Raw genomic sequence first — 17,276 nt, forward strand, 5'->3', positions numbered from 1 at the left:
ATTTTATCCGTATGAAAGTGCATTTTCCATCGTTAGCATAAATACTGAGCCGGGAGGCATTTTACTCAATAATGACCTAAAAGCACAGTAAGGAAAGGATCAAAGTCGGGCGGGGCCGACTACACCACCACGATTTCAATATAATTTGGGGAAATTTATTCCAGACCAAATTGCGTCAAAATTTCCAATTTCATAAAAATGTTTGTCCAATTTTGTTTTTGTGCACCAAATACTAAAAATGGGGCGAAAATATATATGGGGCTATATCCAAATCTAAGCCGAGTTCAATAAAATTTGGCAACCATTTTTCTAGTGCGAATTCCGTCACACATTCCAAATTTCATTAAAATTGGACACACGTACGTAGCGTGATTGATGCACCAAATACCTCAAATCGGGCGAAAATGTATGTGGGAGCTATGTATATCGAAATCTGAACCGATTGTCACTAAAGGCCATAGCGTTCTTCCTATGGCTAAAAAATGATCTTCCCCAGTTTTAAGCTAAATCGGACAATAAATGCGACCTGTACGTTTCGAGAATTTTGGTGAAAATGCGCCTTTGGCCCCATAGAAATTATAATGGAAACAAAGATCGCTAGGTTGGCCCAGGTAAACGTTAACCGATCGCCATAAAATTTCATATATAAGGTTTTTGGATCAAATGGAAAAAATTTAGGGGGTAGCAAATCCAAAAAAAACCCAATAAATCGACTCAGAATATGATTCTATGTATGTACATACATATATCCCTAAAAGGAGCTAACGGTCTATCTCGGGTCTTTTTACATGTTACATACAAAAACACAAACACATAATACCTCTTGCCACAATGTGGTGTAGGGAGTAAAATTGGTCTCTGTCTTTAACGATACTTTTGCGAATATTTTTAAAATTTTATATTTTTTATTAACTACATACATATCTTGCAATGTTGTTGAACGTGACTTTCTGTTTGCATTGATCGGTATAGACACAACTATAGGAAAAAACTTCAGAACCGTAAAAAAGTTGGAAAAAGGTATGATTTTGTAAATAACGTGAGAATTTCCATGCCCGAGATTCTGTAACATTCCATAAATTTTCCGGCTGCCATATTTCTGTAATTCGGCCATGATAGTTTTTCATTGAATACCACGCCAAGGTAAACGGGGAAAAAACATATTCAATTACATAGCCATTAATTTTTAAGAGATAGGTATCAGTTGGATGTTTGTTTCTTGTAATGTGAATAATGGAAAACAGTTTGTGACCGATGTCTCAATTATGAGACAGAGAATTAAAATAATTTTTGAGAATTTGAGAAAATAATATAGATTAGATTGTTCGAGAGCTATTAAGCGCAACAGCCAAGGTGGATAGGGCTAAATCGAATCGAAATTGTCAGAAACGGAATTCATCCAGACATGCTTGTGTAGATCCCATTATTTCGATGAGTTGATCTTTTTGATTTTATCAAAGTGTATATTCCCTCGTTAGCACAAAGCTCCTGGTATCAATGTTTGAACGAATCGGTTATTTTGTTCGAAGTTATCGTCCGCACCAGCCAGACAGACGGAGGTATGTGGCTAAATCGACATCAATGTGGGACATTTTCGATAGCAATGACCCAATGATAGAAAGAACAACAAGTAAAAAAGCGTTAAGTTCGGCCGGGCCGAACATTTTATACCCTCCACCATAAAATATTCTGAACTAAAACGGAATAATTATTTTCTTTCCTGTCCACAATTTTAGGCGTAGATATTTTGTGATCACTGATATCCAAATCAATCGGTCGGGAACCGTATATGGGGCTGCATCAAAGTGTGGACCTATGTTTTTGGTGGAGATGTTTTGTCACCACTGGGAACCTCAAATGTCGAATTGCAGATACTTGGCCCAAAAATTGTAGTTAATATCTAAAAAACAACATGGACCTATGTTGACAGTTTTTAGTGGAGATGTTTTGTGATCACTCAACTGTCAAATTACAGGTAGTTCGGTGAAAAATTTTAGCTAAAATCCTCAAAATGCCGAAAATCGGAAGGTACCTTTATATGGGGACTATACTTTTGTATAGTATACAAGGACTATGTTGACAGTTTTAGGTGGAGATGTTTTGTGATTACTAGGAACCTCAACTGTCAAATGTAGTTTGACAGTTCGGTCAAAAATTGTAGCCAAAATCCTCAAAATACCGAAAATCGGGAGGTTCGGTTATATGGGGGCTATACCACAACATGGACCTATGTTGACAGTTTTTAGTGGAGATGTTTTGTGACCCCTGGGAACCTCAAATGTTCAATTGCAGGTAGTTTGGTCAAAAATGTAGTTAAGGTCCACAAAATACCGAAAATCGGAAGGTACCGTTATATGGGGCCTATACCAAAACATTTACCTATGTTGACAGTTTTTGGTGGAGATATTTTGTAATTACTAGGAACAGAAACTGTCAAAGTAAGGTAGTTCGGTGAAAATTTTTAGATAAAATCCAAAATACCGAAAATCGGGAGGTACCGTTATATAGGGGCTATACCAAAATGTGCCCCGATATAGCCCATATTCGAACTTGACCTGCCTATCAAAAGAAGACGTTCCATTTGTATTATTATTTAAGACCTGGATTTTCAGAGTGGACTCCATTATCGGTACCTTCCATTTAAAATACTGTCTGTATAAAATGCTAGGTCAGGCACTTATCAAGCCAGGTCTTAACTTCGGTTTCAGTTCTATCTAATACTGATGACGACATAAATATATTCAAATCGCTGGAATCGCTCCTATATCTATTAGCAAACATCTATGTCCACAGTTGCACAATCCTTGGGCTTCATTCGTCGGTTTTTCATAGAACTTTTTCGACCATGGAAATTGAAAAGTCGTTCTTCATGGGGGGTTGTTTGCCTTTCTAATGCAGGCATTTCTCTTTGGCTTTCCGATCACGAACAGAAAGTCGATAGGTTGACTGTCTAAGGTACTATTCTCTTCTTGGGGAGGCTGGGGTCCTTCAGAAGAACAAATGCGTCTTACAGTTTTGTGCTGTAGAGTGTGATTCTCGCTTAGCTTCCTTGCAGCTTCCTTTGGAGTGACCATCGCCAAAACTGTCCCTTAACTATATTCTAAACTTTCGGGTTTGAGTGCAGACTAGGAGCAGACCTCTCCGCCCAATGTTCACTATTTCGACTCACTTTAGGTTTTTGAGGTCTGTTTTTTTGCCTTCTTCTCGCCTTTCGAATTCGGGTTCGAGGCATTTCAAACAGGTTTAGATTGTACCACTTTGTTCTGAGTTTCCGAGTTTCGTGTTCACCACTTTTTTGCTTGTCGCCGTAGAGACTTCGGCATGAGAAGGTCTAAAATCTTGTAGACAAATTTGATCCTCCTGAAAATCGCATCTAGGCGAGTCTATCGAACTTGTTTCTTATGTAAAAAAAAACTTCCTTCTCAGCATGCCCGACCGTTTCCATGAATTTGAGAAGATACGCCACAGTATTTTTATAATATCCGGCGTGTATAACTTACATGGCGTTACTGTCATTAGACATTAACTGTGGTTGGATCATCCTTATCATTATCGTAATGGCTATATCACGCCATATGCTTTTTCACATGTATGTATGTTGTCACTTTGGGTATACTAATATACAGACCAGCTGATGCCATACATGTGAAAAAACATATGGTGTGACTTATGATTATTGTATGACTTATGACCATCATAAGTCTTTTATCGACCTGCACCGGTATAGGACCAACTAGAACAAGTGTTGCCGCTAGTTGAACCCCCAAGTGACTTTTTTCATCATCCACATTGCTGTCGTCATCAGCTTGTCGTCGGTTAAGATCAGACTGAGTAACATGTCCCCTGAGGAGATGTACGGGGTACTTATATTACTGTCGTCTTCTTTAGTAGAATTGGCCGAAATCACCATAGTGTTCAGCTCGTCGCCAGTCAAGGCCACACTGAGTAACATATTCTCTGGGGAGATGTCTAGGTTATTCTCTTCTGGTGCAAGCCTGTCCAAATGTGTGAGGGGTTCCCTACTCCTCTTCTCTAAACCATCCTTAATAGTCGCAAGAGTAAGTCGTCCCCGCCCATACTTTCGATTCTGTCAGCCGAAGACTGATTTGCACCAATCTTGGCTTTATCATCGTCCACAGCAGATTCAAGATTTTTTTGTAGAAATCGTTTTGGAGCCACAATAATGAACTTGTAAAGTTTTTTTCGTCAATCGGACCATAGTTGTGGCATTTAGAGAACTTTGGTGGCATTTAGAGAATTTTGGCCAAAGGCGCATGGACCCATAGAAATTATTATGGAAACAAAGATCGCTAGTTTGGTACGGTTTAAAGTTAACCGATCGCCATAAAAATTTATATATAAGGTTTTCGGATCAAGTGGAAAAAATTTAGCGGGTAGGAAATCCAAAAATAAGAAATTTTGTATGCAAATATGCATATGAGAGCTATATCAAAGTCTGATCCGATTTTCAAGATTTTTTGTAGAAATCGTTTTTTACCCACAATAATGAACTGGTAAAGATTTTTCATCGATCGGACCATAATTATGGCATTTAAAGAATTTTGGTGAAAATGCGCCATTGGACCCATAGAAATTATTACGGAAACAAAGATCGCTAGGTAGGTGCGGTTTAACGTTAACTGATCGCCATAAAATTTTATATACATATAGGTTTTGGATCAAGTGGAAAAAATTTAAGGCGTAGGAAATCCAAAAAAAAAAAAATTTTTTTGGGCTACCTTAATATATATTCTTGACCAGTAGTGGGATTCTGTAACTCATTTTTGCTGTTACCGACAAAAATCGGTAAAATTAAATCGCAAAATTATGACTAAAAACATAAAGAAAAGTTGAAATCACTGTTGGTGTCGGTAAGGGCTAGCGACTACTTTTTATACATCGTTAACTTACCGAAAAATTTCGTTAATTATCGAAATTATAAGCATTTTAATTTTACCGACAATTATCGATAACAGCAAAAATGAGTTACAGAATCCCACTACAGGATCAAATTCGAAGTCCATAGAGCCATGTCCATCTATTGTAATCACTCTAGCGCCTACAACAATTGTCTTTCCATAGGCAGGTCAAGTTCGAAGATGGGCTATATCGGTCCGCGTTTTGGTATCGCTCCCATATAACGTTGCCTTCCGATTTTCAGTATTTGGAGGATTTTAGCAAAATTGTTCAACATAATTACCTTAAATTTGGTATTTGAAACTTCTTCAATAAAAATGGTCAATATAGTTCCATCATGGTGCTCTTGAAACAAATTTAAATGGATGGTGCTTACACCTGGGAAGTTTTTGCGGACAATATTCATAGATAGATACAATATAGACATAGATGAGAAAAATAAAAAAAATCGCCGGAGCGCTTTTTAAATAAATCGCGATTCAAGTTGACATTTTTAAGGCTTCTTTAAGTTTTCACGATTTTGCTTGGAAACCGCAAGTCCTATCGAAATGGGACTAAAGAAAATGTTGTTGCAATGAAAATTCACTACAAGAGTGGCTTCTATGATAGCTTCGTAGTTGTTACCGTTATTGAGATATAGAAGTTCAAATTATGACTACGGATTGACTGTATTGCCTCCTTATAAAACAATGTCATGACTGCAATTTCCCAACTTAAACTTATATATCTCAAAAATGGTACAACCTAGGAAAAAATTACGAAAACCAATCTGGTAGAGAATTTTAACAGCTACAACATATTCTTTAGACCCATTTCGAAAGGATTTGAAGTTTTCAAGCTTAATCCCGAAGACTTAAGAAAAAAATCTGAAAGTTTGATCTGAACCTCTACATCTCAAAAATGGTAAAAACTAGGAAAAGATCAATCAGCCAATCTTGTACAGAATTTTCACTGCTACAACATTTTCACCTTCCATTTAAATTTGGTTCAAGGGCACCGTGCCATGTTTTGGTATAGGCACCTTATTTAAGCTAAAATTTTTAACCGTACTAGCTGTAATTTAACATTTGAGGTTCTTAGTGGCTACAATATTTCTCCACTAAAAATTGTCAACATAGGTCCATGTTGTGGCATAGGCCGCATATAACGGTACATCCCGATTTTCAGTATTTTGAGAATATTAGCTACATTTGTTTTAACCGAACTACCTTTAATTTGGCATTTGCTATTCCTTGTGGTCAAAGAATTACTTCACTAAAAATTGTCAATGTAGTTCCATCTTTTGGTATAGGTCCCTTATAACGGTACCTTCCGATTTTCAGTATTTTGATGGTTTTTGCTACATTTTTTGACGGAACTACTCGTAATTTGACATTTAAGGCTGCCTGCAGTCAGGAAACTTCTCTAACAAAAACATCGGTCAACATCGGTCCATGGTCCAATTTTGGATATTTTGAGGATTTTATCTAATTCTGCTGATCAAATTAGCTATTACTTGGAAAATGGGATGTCCAGGGGGACCAAAAACTTATCCACCTAAAATTGTGCACATTGGATATACCTACATATAACTCTACTAGTCGATTTCAGGTATTTTAAAGTTTTTTATCTACATTTTGTGTCCAAATTTGCTGTAAGTGGTAATTAGGATTCCCAGCGGTCAGAAAACTTCATAATTATTTCATTTTAGTTAATAATATTTCATGGTGGATGATATAAAAAGTTGAGCCCGGCCGAACCTAACACTTTTTTTACTTGTTTGCTGTAGGGTCACTACACCTATCCATTTTTGGTTCACGGACATCAAAAAACATTTTGGGCAAATATCTCTTAGAGATTAATTCCTAAGAAGTTATGGTTACGCGATGTGTTGAAACATCTCTGTGTGAAGTATTCCGCAATCAGGCATCCTTCGCGTCCGTCACCACTGAAAATTACCCAATAGAAGTATGGCAACGGATTCTATGTTTAAATTTGAAAAAAATATTTTCCTATGATGGAAGCAGGACCAACTTATAAGCGTTCTGTTTATTTTAATACACCCCAACTTTATTAAGTCCTTTGTTTAATTTCTTTATATGTACATATTTATTTTAATACAGCAATTTACACTTTAGAGTAAATATAAGCTAATGAGCTAAAATTTCTAACTGTTGTTCTATCCACTTTACTCCCACGATTCACAATTAGTCAGCAAATGCAATAGTAAAAAGTTATTGTTGTCTCAAAATGTGGCCTGAATAACAGAGAATGTTTGTTTTAGAAATATTTCACCTTCGAACAGCTGTTGTAAACAAAAGTGGCTTTATTGTTTGTAAAATATTTTATTAAGCTAACAATTTTAGTCATAAAAGAATTACTCAGAACATGACCAAGCATCATACATTACTCCAATAAACTTTGTACCCTGAGAACATACTATATTATATATTATTATAATTTATTTTCTGCTTTGTGGTTTCTTTACAGCTCAAAGCATAGGACAAAGCAGTTAAAACTATATTCTGCTGATTTATTGCTGACACCATGTCTGATGTTGACAGTCCTCGTCCTTTTCGACGTGAAAGAAATTTAAGTAATCGCAATTTCAATAAACGCGGTTCAAATCACTCGCGACGTCAAAGCACAGAAAGTTGCAATTCCATGGAACCCCGTCTACTGCATTCAGTGTATATAGACGACAATGTGGTGGCAACAACAACAACAGAGAATCCGTCACAACCTGCAACACCTTCTACACCCGCCACCGCCAGTTCTAGTTCCAGTAGTTCTATGAATATAACATATTCTGTGAATTCGGATACATCAGAAACCTCAAGTAGTCAGCAGCAGCACCACCACAAACCCACAAAACCAATGAGAAAACTGCGTTCATATGAATTTGCTAGAAATTCCATAGATGAAACAAACATTAGTAACAATGAAGATGCCCCTGGAACACCAAATAATGAAAATCTTCCATCACCGGCCAATACGCCTGTAACACCCGATCCAGCATGGTTAGGGGTATCACAAAAACGTATTATCTTTGAAAAATTCCATGCAAGTGATAACCTGAAAACATCGAAATATACTTCACAATCAACACAATCATTGCTCACAAATGAACGGGCTCAACCTGTGTGGCAGAAAGTGTCCTCCCCCATATTGAATTCATCCACATCGACTTCCTCCAATTCTGGATCATATTATGTGGCACCACCTGGCCGGGTGCTGGTCATGGGTTTGGATAGCGCCGCAAGTAATAAACACACCATTAATCGTCATTCCTCCTATCATCAAAGTATTGATGAAGAACACACTGAAGATGAAGTTGATGCAATAGAAGATGAGGTAGCTGAAGAATGCCGGGAGGATGGTGAGACTGGTGGTAAAGATGAGAATACTGAACCAATTGTGGAAACAACGAATAAATCATTTTTGGCTCCATTCTTAACACATTCTAAAAGCCACGAACCTAATGGAAATAAAGAGGACGCAGCGGAAGAAGCAACCAGTGCCAACAAACCAAATGAGGAAGTTGTGGCGAAACCAAAAGCGAAAGATTTTCCAAGGTATGTAGAAAGAAATAATTGTTTTTTCCATTTTATACTCTGCACCATAGCATGGAGAGTATATTAAGATTGTTTTTCCGCTTGCAACGCATTAAAATAATCATTTGCGACCATATAAAGATAAAATTCTGAGTCGATATAGCCATGTGCGTCTGTTGTAATCATTCTAGCGGCAGCAATAATTGAGCTAGAAAGCTATATTTTTGTACCCGGTCAAGATATAGGCCCCCCATATAGCGGTACCTCCAGATTTTCGGTATTTTGAGATTTTTTTAATTTTTAATAAAACAAGCTGTTATTTGACATTTGAAGTTCTCTCACGAAACTTCTCTGCCAAAAATCGTCAGAATAGGTCCATGTAACCGTACCTCCAGATTTTCGACATTTTGAGAATTTTACCTAAAATTTTTAACAGAACTAGCTGTAATTTGACATTTGAGGTTTTCTGTGGTCACAAAACTTCTATGCCAAAAATCGTCAATATATGTATGTCCATGTTTTGTTACTTACTTACTTAGGCGGCCATCAGACCATCTGCTTTTTCACATGTATGTTGTCACTTTGGGTATACTAATACTACAGAACAGCTGATGTCATACATGTGAAAAAGCAGATGGTCTGATGGCGGCCTTAGCTGGCCCATTACAGAACATTTGTTCCATAGATCGAACTAAGAAAAGATCTCCAATTCTCTCTGTTTAGTGCTTCGCTTTTTTGAATACCGCGCCTTGTCATCTCTTCATCCACTTGTTTACGCCATCTATTCTTTGGCCTGCCAATTCTGCGTGCACCGCCATGTGGCTCGAATTTGTATGCCTTTTTAGCGGGTTCATCATCGCTCATTCTTATTATATGGCCTAGCCAACGCAATCGCTGAGTCTCGATTCGTTTAAATATATTAATGTCGTTGTATAGCAGATACAGCTCGTGGTTCATACGACGTCGAAATTTACCGTCAACGCAGATCGGTCCGTAGATCTTTCGAAGAATTTTTCTCTCAAACACGCCAAGCACTACCTTATCTGCTTGTCCAAGTACCCAGGCTTCGGGTAGTATCAGTGTTTTGTAAATCGTTATTTTTTGTTTGGCGAGTTGTGGCTTTGTTTTTAAAGTGCTTACTTAAGCCAAAGTAGCATCTGTTGGCCAATACAATTCTTCTTTTTATTTCACAACTGATGTCGTTTGTTGTGTTTACGGCGGTGCCGAGGTATACGAAGTCTTTTACTACCTCAAAATTATAGGAACCAACTTCAACAGTTGGTCCGATCTCAATGGACGCATTGCGCGTCGATACCATCAGCTTGGTCTTCTCGCCGTTTACCGCCAGACCCACTTTAGCAGATTCTCCTTCGACCTTCATCGGTTACTTCTTTTACTGATCGTCCCATGATGTCTATATCATCAGCATAAGCAAGTAACATGTGGCTATTGGTGTAGATTGTGCCACTTCTTTTGATGTTTGCCTCTCGTATAACCTTTTCCAGCAGGATGTTGAAAAAATCACACGAAAGGCTGTCTCCTTGCCTGAAACCTCTTTTGGTACAAAACTCTTCGGAGAGGTTCTTTCCTATTTTAACTGAAGATCTTGTGTCAGTTAGAGTCATTTTACAAAGCCGAATGAGCTTTGCGGTGATACCAAATTCAGACATTGCATGGAATACCTTTGAACGTAGCGGGCTGTCGAAGGCTGCTTTATAATCGACAAAAAGGTGGTAGGTGTCGATCTGCATCTCTTGGGTCTTCTCAAGGATTTGCCGCAGGGTAAATATCTGGTAAATGGTGGACTTGCCAGGTCTAAAGCCGTTCTTCCTGCCAGATGGGGCTAACTAGCTGATGCATACACCTTATCAGCGTGTCGCCTCCGGTTTTAAACTGCTCGGCTGGTAGGCCATCAGCTCCTGCTGTCTTATTATTCTTCAGCCGGTTTATTGCTGTCTTTACCTAATATTGGCCGGGTGGTATACATTCAATACCATCTTCTGGGATTGGATCTGTGTCGTCGACTTCACTACTATTGGATACCAACAGTTTGGAAATGCTCTTTCCATATCCTTAGCACACTATCTGTATCAGTTACCAGATTACCTTGCTGGTCTCTACAGGAGGATATGCCAGTTCCAAAGCCATCAGTTTGATGTTTCACTCTTTGGTAGAATTTTCGGACTTCATTCTGTCTCCTGTACATCTCGATTTGTTCACACTCCTGTTTTTCCATCTCTCTCTTTTTCCTGCGGAAAAGACGTTTCTCCTCTCTCCTTTTCTCCCGATACCTTTCTCGTGCGCTACGCGTAGCTACTGATTGTAGAGTAGCCCTATATGCCGCATATTTCTCTTCGGTAGCAGCACGACACTCCTGGTCATACCATGGATTCCTTGGTGGAGGTCTCTGGTATCCAAGTATGGATTTTGCAGCTGTTTGCATGGAGTGGGCAATATTTTGCCATTTGCCTGATATGTTATCGGGACGAGGAGTGCTTTGATTAAGCAGTTGGGCCAGTTGAGTGGAATATGCTGTGGCTATCTGTTGTGATTGCAGCTTACCGATGTCCAACTTCCGTGTTGTGTCTGTTAACACTTTGTTTGCTACGTTTATGCCTGTAATTTCTATGAGTTCATAGATATCCCCGTGTAAGCAAAATTTCATAATTTCAATCCATAGGTAACGTTACCGGGTCGAAAACGGCCGTGTTACTTACACCAAGGATTTTGCCTGGTTGATCGTTGCCAATGTGTTAAAAAATGTAACACACTTATATGTGGCAATGTTTTTACGAAATCATGAATGAAAATCACCAATGTTACCACATGTTTTCAAAATTTACACGCCTCGGTAAATGGCACGTAGAAATTACCAAAGATAACTAATAGGTAGCTACATACCCGGATACCTAGGGCTAGAAATTACGGGCATTAATCTGGTACGTACCTTTGCTGCAACAAGGTAGTGTTCCGAGTCTATGTTTGCACCTCGGAACGATCGTACATCCAACACGCTTGATGCATGTCTTCCATCTATCACAACGTGATCAATTTGATATCTTGTTCTTTGATCTGGCGACAGCCAGGTGCCCTTATGAATATCGAGATGCTTAAATCTGGTACTGCTAACTACCATGTTTCTTGCAGCTGCAAAGTCTATCAGCCTCATACCATTGTCAGATGTTTCACTGTGGAGACTGAATTTCCCGGCTGTTGGGCCAAAGATATTCTCCTTTCCAATTTTGGCATTAAAATTGCCTAGAATGATTTTAATGTCATGGGCAGGGCAACGGTCATAAGTTTCTTCTAAGCGCTCGTAAAATATATCTTTGGTCTGTTCGTCCGTGTCTTCAGTGGGAGCATGAGCGCAAATAAAGATGATGTTGAAGAATTTTGCTTTTAGTCGAATTGCAGCGAGTCTTTCGTTGACTGTGGTAAAGCTGGAGACCAGATGTTTTAACCTCCGACCAACTAAAAATCCGCAACCAAACTCATGCTTTGTGTCATGGCAGCTATAATACAGCGCGTCACCTTAAGTGTTGTTGTGACCCCTTTCCCGTTCCATCGTATTTCCTGTATGGCAGTAACGTCGACCTTGTAATTTTCAAGTACATCTGCCAATGCGTAAACTACACCTTCTCTATAAAGAGTGCGAACATTCCAGGTGCAGATTCGCAGATCATGGACCTTAAAACGTTTGCGGGGTTCTGCAACTTTAGAGGGGTTTGTTTTTCTTTTCTTTGGTTTTTTCATAGTAGGCTGTTTTTTCTAGGGGAGGGTTACTAAACCGACGCCCTAACCCAAGTTTTTAACGTTCTTATGGGTGAACGCGCGGCACATGTTGGCTCACTACCTTTAACGGGTGTTAAAGGCAGTTCCCCAGGTGACACCACGGGGAGGTCAGTGTCCACTTGAGATGAAAGAGGGACCAAGATAAATCCTGGGCTTTGCCATGTTAAAGCCGGTCAGGACCATTCCATGGTATCTTCCATCCCCTACGCCACCCCAATGTTTTGTTGTAGCCCCCTTATAACGGCACCTCCCGATTTTCGGTATTTTGAGGATTTTAGCTGAAATTTTTAACCGAACTAGCTGTAATGTGACATTTTTACACCTAGAATAAAGGGTCGGTTCATATAAAACGAATAAAAAAAATCGGTTTTAGTATCAAAATAACCGGTTCCAAAATTCGGATACCCGTATCTGTATTCCAAAAAATAATGATATTAAAGTGCGCTCAATATTTGTAATGGCTCCGGTTGTCTTGGTTGTCTTAGGCAGATTGGTGTAAAAGTGAAAAAGGACCGCTTAAATAAGATGGTATTGATTTCATGTCTTTAGGAACCGTGTCTAAAATCTTCCGAGCGACATTTTTGCAGAACATTCCAAAGCTGTAAAATGTCATCTTGTGGTACTTTTATTGCGGTTCTTGAAATAAAGGACGAAAAGGACATTGAAGGAAGCGAGTTAGAAGGTCGAAATGCTCTACAAAAAGATATAACGCTGGTTCCAGACGGCTCATAGTGTTTCCAGCACAAAATATTCATCACGCCATAACTCAGAAGTTCGATTCACTGCGGATCTGTCCTTCGGGGTTCTGTAAGCACTAACCAAGGGCTTTCATCCCCAAGAGGAATTTTCCACCACCCAAAATTTCGGTTCACAGCGTAATTTAGGCATTTGGGTTAACGAATTTTTACTTGTTTACTTGCCCCTGTGTATTGAAAATCCAGGGGGAATAGCCCCTTTAAATATTTTTATACGGCCTTCATATGGAGGGTATTCAGTTTGTCGATCTTCTGATTAATCTTCGAAATTATTTTATATTTTATGTTTTTTTCTTACAATTAAAACTTTGTGTTACAAAATCAAAACCCTATGGCCTGTAAATAATATAAATGTCTTTATTAGTTCCTTTATTGTTGAGATTATTTTCCAATTTTATTGATTCGCCGTTAACATTTTTGTTGCCACAGATAACGAAAGGTAAATCCCCATTTTGGAATTTATAAAATAGTATCGTTGATAACAGTTACTATTTGACGGTTTGTTGTGTTTTCTGTTTTTTTTTCTTTATTTGCAAATAAAAAATTACCTCCCCATTTATATTTGTATAGATTTTTATGAATCACGACTTTCAACGCCTAAGTGGTTAGATAATGATGATAGGAATAGAATATGCTTAAAGAACTCATCTTAATACGTAATTGCAATAATCAATGGAGGCCGTTAAAGATTTCTGAAGAGTCTTTGAGGAAAATATTTAATCACAAAGTTTGCAATTTCCAGACGAGGAAAGATTTACAGAGTCCATATTAGCGCTTATACTCATTTCATGCCAAAAATTATTGTTAACCCTCAAAATTTCGTCGTAATCCCGAAAAATTTGTTTAGGTCCGTTAAAATAATTCTTGTCGTAGATTTCCTACAATTATTTCCAGCGCTTTCGACGTGATTCCATCAGGTCTCGCTGCCTTATGTTTCCTATTTGTTTTTTGGTTCTACTTTGATCCCTAATTTATCTACGAATTAAATGTAGACTTTCCATTTTCTATGTTTTAGAAACTTCCGTTCACGTCCATTGACAGAAATTGGTGGCTCACAGACGGTGCGTCTTCGAGGAGAGAAATACACTTCATTGCGGCAGGTGATATGGTAAGTAATCAACTTTTTTCTATTAATTAATTGTAATTTATTTCCCCCCCTTTCTCCACTTCAGTGATGCCGAAGATGAGGAACAAATTGAAATGCGTGATAAGGGTTATGGTTGTATACAACCAATCCTGGATGAGCTTATAAAAACCGAAGAAACCTATGTGGAAAATCTATGGACGGGCATTAACAATTATGGCAATATGTTTGAACGTAAAGATTTGCCAATGGGTTTGCGTGGTAAAAAATATGTCCTCTTCGGCAATGTTGAACAATTAGCCGAATTTCATCGTGATGAATTCCTGCCAATGCTGCATCGTAATAAACATGATTTAAAGAGATTATTTGATGAATTTCAACATTATATAGAGGTGAGTAGGGAGTTTATTTTCAAGTAAAGTCGAACTTCTCTGTGACGCACAATTCTCTATAACGAATTGTTTTATACATTGAAAGTATGTTTTTTTTTACACAAAATAGAGTTTCTATAACGAAGTTATGTCTATAGAGAAGTTTGATCCTTTTTTCTTTTTTAACAATTCTTTATTATTACTATTTTTTTAATTTTAGCAACATTGTTTTTATGGTTATGTTTTGTATACAATGAACAAACAACGTTCCTTGAAATTATGTGATACTTATAAGAATTATTTTAAGGTAAGTTGTTATATCCGATTAACTTCTTTTCATTGTAATTCACATATTTGTTGTGTAATTTTAGCTAATCCAAACAGAATTGGATGATAAATTGGGCATTAATAGTTTTCTGGTGCAGCCAATTCAAAGAATGGCCCGCTACCCATTGCTGCTGACACAATTTATAACGGTAAGTTTAGGACGAAAGAAGTAGCTGCTGTGGTTTTCTTAAATTGTCTTTTTTAAATTTTACTGAATGCCTGCAGAAGCTGAATAAATTACAAGTATAAGGTTAAGGTTGTGGTTGCCACCGTGGTGCAATGGTATGCACACCCGCCTTGCACGCTTAAGGTCGTGGGTTCGATTCCCAGGGCAGGCAACATCAAATTTTCAACGGTGGCAAAATACCCCTCAGTGATGTTGGCGACATTTCCTGAGTATTTCAGCCTTGTAAAACTTCTCTACAAGTGGTGTCTTAGGACACGCCGTTCGGACTCGGCAATAAAACAGTAGGTCCCATGTCATTGAGCTAATATGAATCGGGGTGCACTCATTGATATGAGAGAAGTCTCCCTTGTCCCAACTGGGATGTTTGTGGAACAATTATAATTATAAGGTGAACTTTAAATTAGGCCTACCTTTGGGTTGGGGATCCTTTGACATCCTTAGAGCTGTTGTAGCAGTTTGGTTGTGTTCTTAAGTGTGTTAATAGGAATGGATGTTGGCAATTGAAGGAATTGTGGTTGGCTGTAACCTCAAATCAATAGCGTTATCTGTAAGTGTTGTGAAATCTACAGTAACCGAACCTTAGTTAAGCCAGTATGAAAGGATTTGAATTGGAAGAAGCTGCTCACAATCCAAAATTGCTGGAGGATATTGGTTTAGGACTTTATTGCATCTGTAGCAATTTATGGATTCGGAGATCGCCTGTTTAGGCAGAGAGTTCAGAAAATTCGCTATTGACAATAGGTTGACGTCCTGGTCTGCTCGTAAATATTATCCACATTTGTCATCTGGACGCTAGGTTAGGTTCAATGATGCTCAGCTATCTAATAGTGTAGGCATGTGCTTTACTCAGAGACCGTTCATCCAAGCCATGATAGGTGCTTGGCAAAATTAAAAAGGATATTGGGCGCTATGCATATACCTATAGGATGGTTAGGGGGTATATCTCTTATATTTTTCTAGCAGTCGGTTTCTTTTCTTTTGCAACAGGGATGACTGGCAGAATAGATGTTCGATAATCTCCATTTCTTCTGTATCTACACATAACCTACAGTAATCAATGCCAATGTCAGCCCATTTTGATGTTAGAGTTCTCACTCTACGTTCTACGATGACAGTCCTGCATCCAGGTTTCAAAAATCATTATATTTTCCATTATATTACTATGACATGGAACCCAGCAAAGTTTAACGTAATGCTGAGCTTTCCAGCAACCAAGGATTGCCATATAATTTATCGATTCAAGTCCTTTCAACAATTCTGCATCTTTCATGAGAGCAGAAATCTCTGTCTGAAAGACGCTGCAGCTATCAATAAGTTTAAATGAGATTTTGAAACGGCAGTTCCTTCCTCCACCTTGGAACCGTCTGTTGTATGTATTGTCATACTGTCCAGAGGAGAGTTATCTTCAGTGTCCCAACTTGGAAAAATTACTAATAAGGAGTCAAACCTGAAGTAGGGGAGACGTTATCGCTTACGCATCTCCCGTCATTTAGTTCATGCTGACTATCAATTATGTTTAAGACCTTGGCGTGTCCGAAATGTAAATTCCGCCAAAGCTCTCTTCGCAGCCTTACACTGGATCAAGATACCCAAAGGTTGGATATTCAAGATCACGTTCAAAGCGGCTTGAGGAGTCCTTTGGATAATTTAGACAGTAATGTTTCACTTCTAAGTGCAAGATAACTCCACCTTAGGTTAAGATGGGTAGGACAAAATTTATATACAGCTACTGTATGATAGAAACCTACGTAGAAGCAGGGGTTTGATGATGGATTGGCAGCCGCTGGGAGAAACACTATGGTTTCGGGTCACTGCGGTACAATGAACCTGCTGCCGTGGGATTGGTGTATGATTTGTTTCCTCAGTCCCCAACTGTTCGCAATAGAGTTCTGCCAGGAGTAGAGTGCAATAAGTTCTTTCTTTGCCCGCTCCTCAGTACTCCTTTTTCATGTCAAACGATGGTCCAGGATTGTACCGAGGTATTTTGCTTCCGCAGAAAGTCCCGCCGAAAATTGGGGGCCAAAATCGGGAATTTTGCGTTTCCTGGTGAATATAACATGTTCCGTCTTCTCTGGTTTGACCCAACTTGCCGGTTATACCAGAGCACCACCTTGATTCTCAGCTTGTCGAAACACACATAGATTTTATTTATCACTAGATGACAAGAGGTAATTTACCCTTAATATAGGCTTCCTGAGATCTGCTGATCTTTTTGGAATCTCATTGTGCACTAATTTACAGATCCAGTAAGATTGCATTGCCTTAAATAGAAGAAAGAAAGAAAGAAAGAAAGAAAGAAAGAAAGAAAGA

The 17,276-nt window shown here is 38.4% G+C and overlaps 1 protein-coding gene across 2 annotated transcripts in view; it reads left to right on the forward strand.

Annotated features, from left to right (window-relative positions):
* The window catches only part of LOC141387088 (uncharacterized), a 62,181-nt gene that overhangs the window by 33,631 nt on the left and 11,274 nt on the right, over positions 1-17,276 (forward strand). For both annotated transcript variants that reach the window (XM_073956223.1, XM_073956224.1), the window contains exons 2-6: positions 7,387-8,471; positions 14,013-14,105; positions 14,170-14,473; positions 14,673-14,759; positions 14,824-14,928. In XM_073956223.1, coding sequence (XP_073812324.1) covers positions 7,444-8,471; positions 14,013-14,105; positions 14,170-14,473; positions 14,673-14,759; positions 14,824-14,928 — 1,617 coding nt within the window. In that variant the 5' untranslated portion in view covers positions 7,387-7,443. The remainder of the gene's footprint in view (positions 1-7,386; positions 8,472-14,012; positions 14,106-14,169; positions 14,474-14,672; positions 14,760-14,823; positions 14,929-17,276) is intronic.

The sequence above is a fragment of the Musca autumnalis genome, unplaced genomic scaffold (genome assembly GCF_047663935.1).
Source record: "Musca autumnalis isolate F117 unplaced genomic scaffold, ASM4766393v1 scaffold_5, whole genome shotgun sequence".
Classification (NCBI taxonomy): domain Eukaryota; kingdom Metazoa; phylum Arthropoda; class Insecta; order Diptera; family Muscidae; genus Musca; species Musca autumnalis.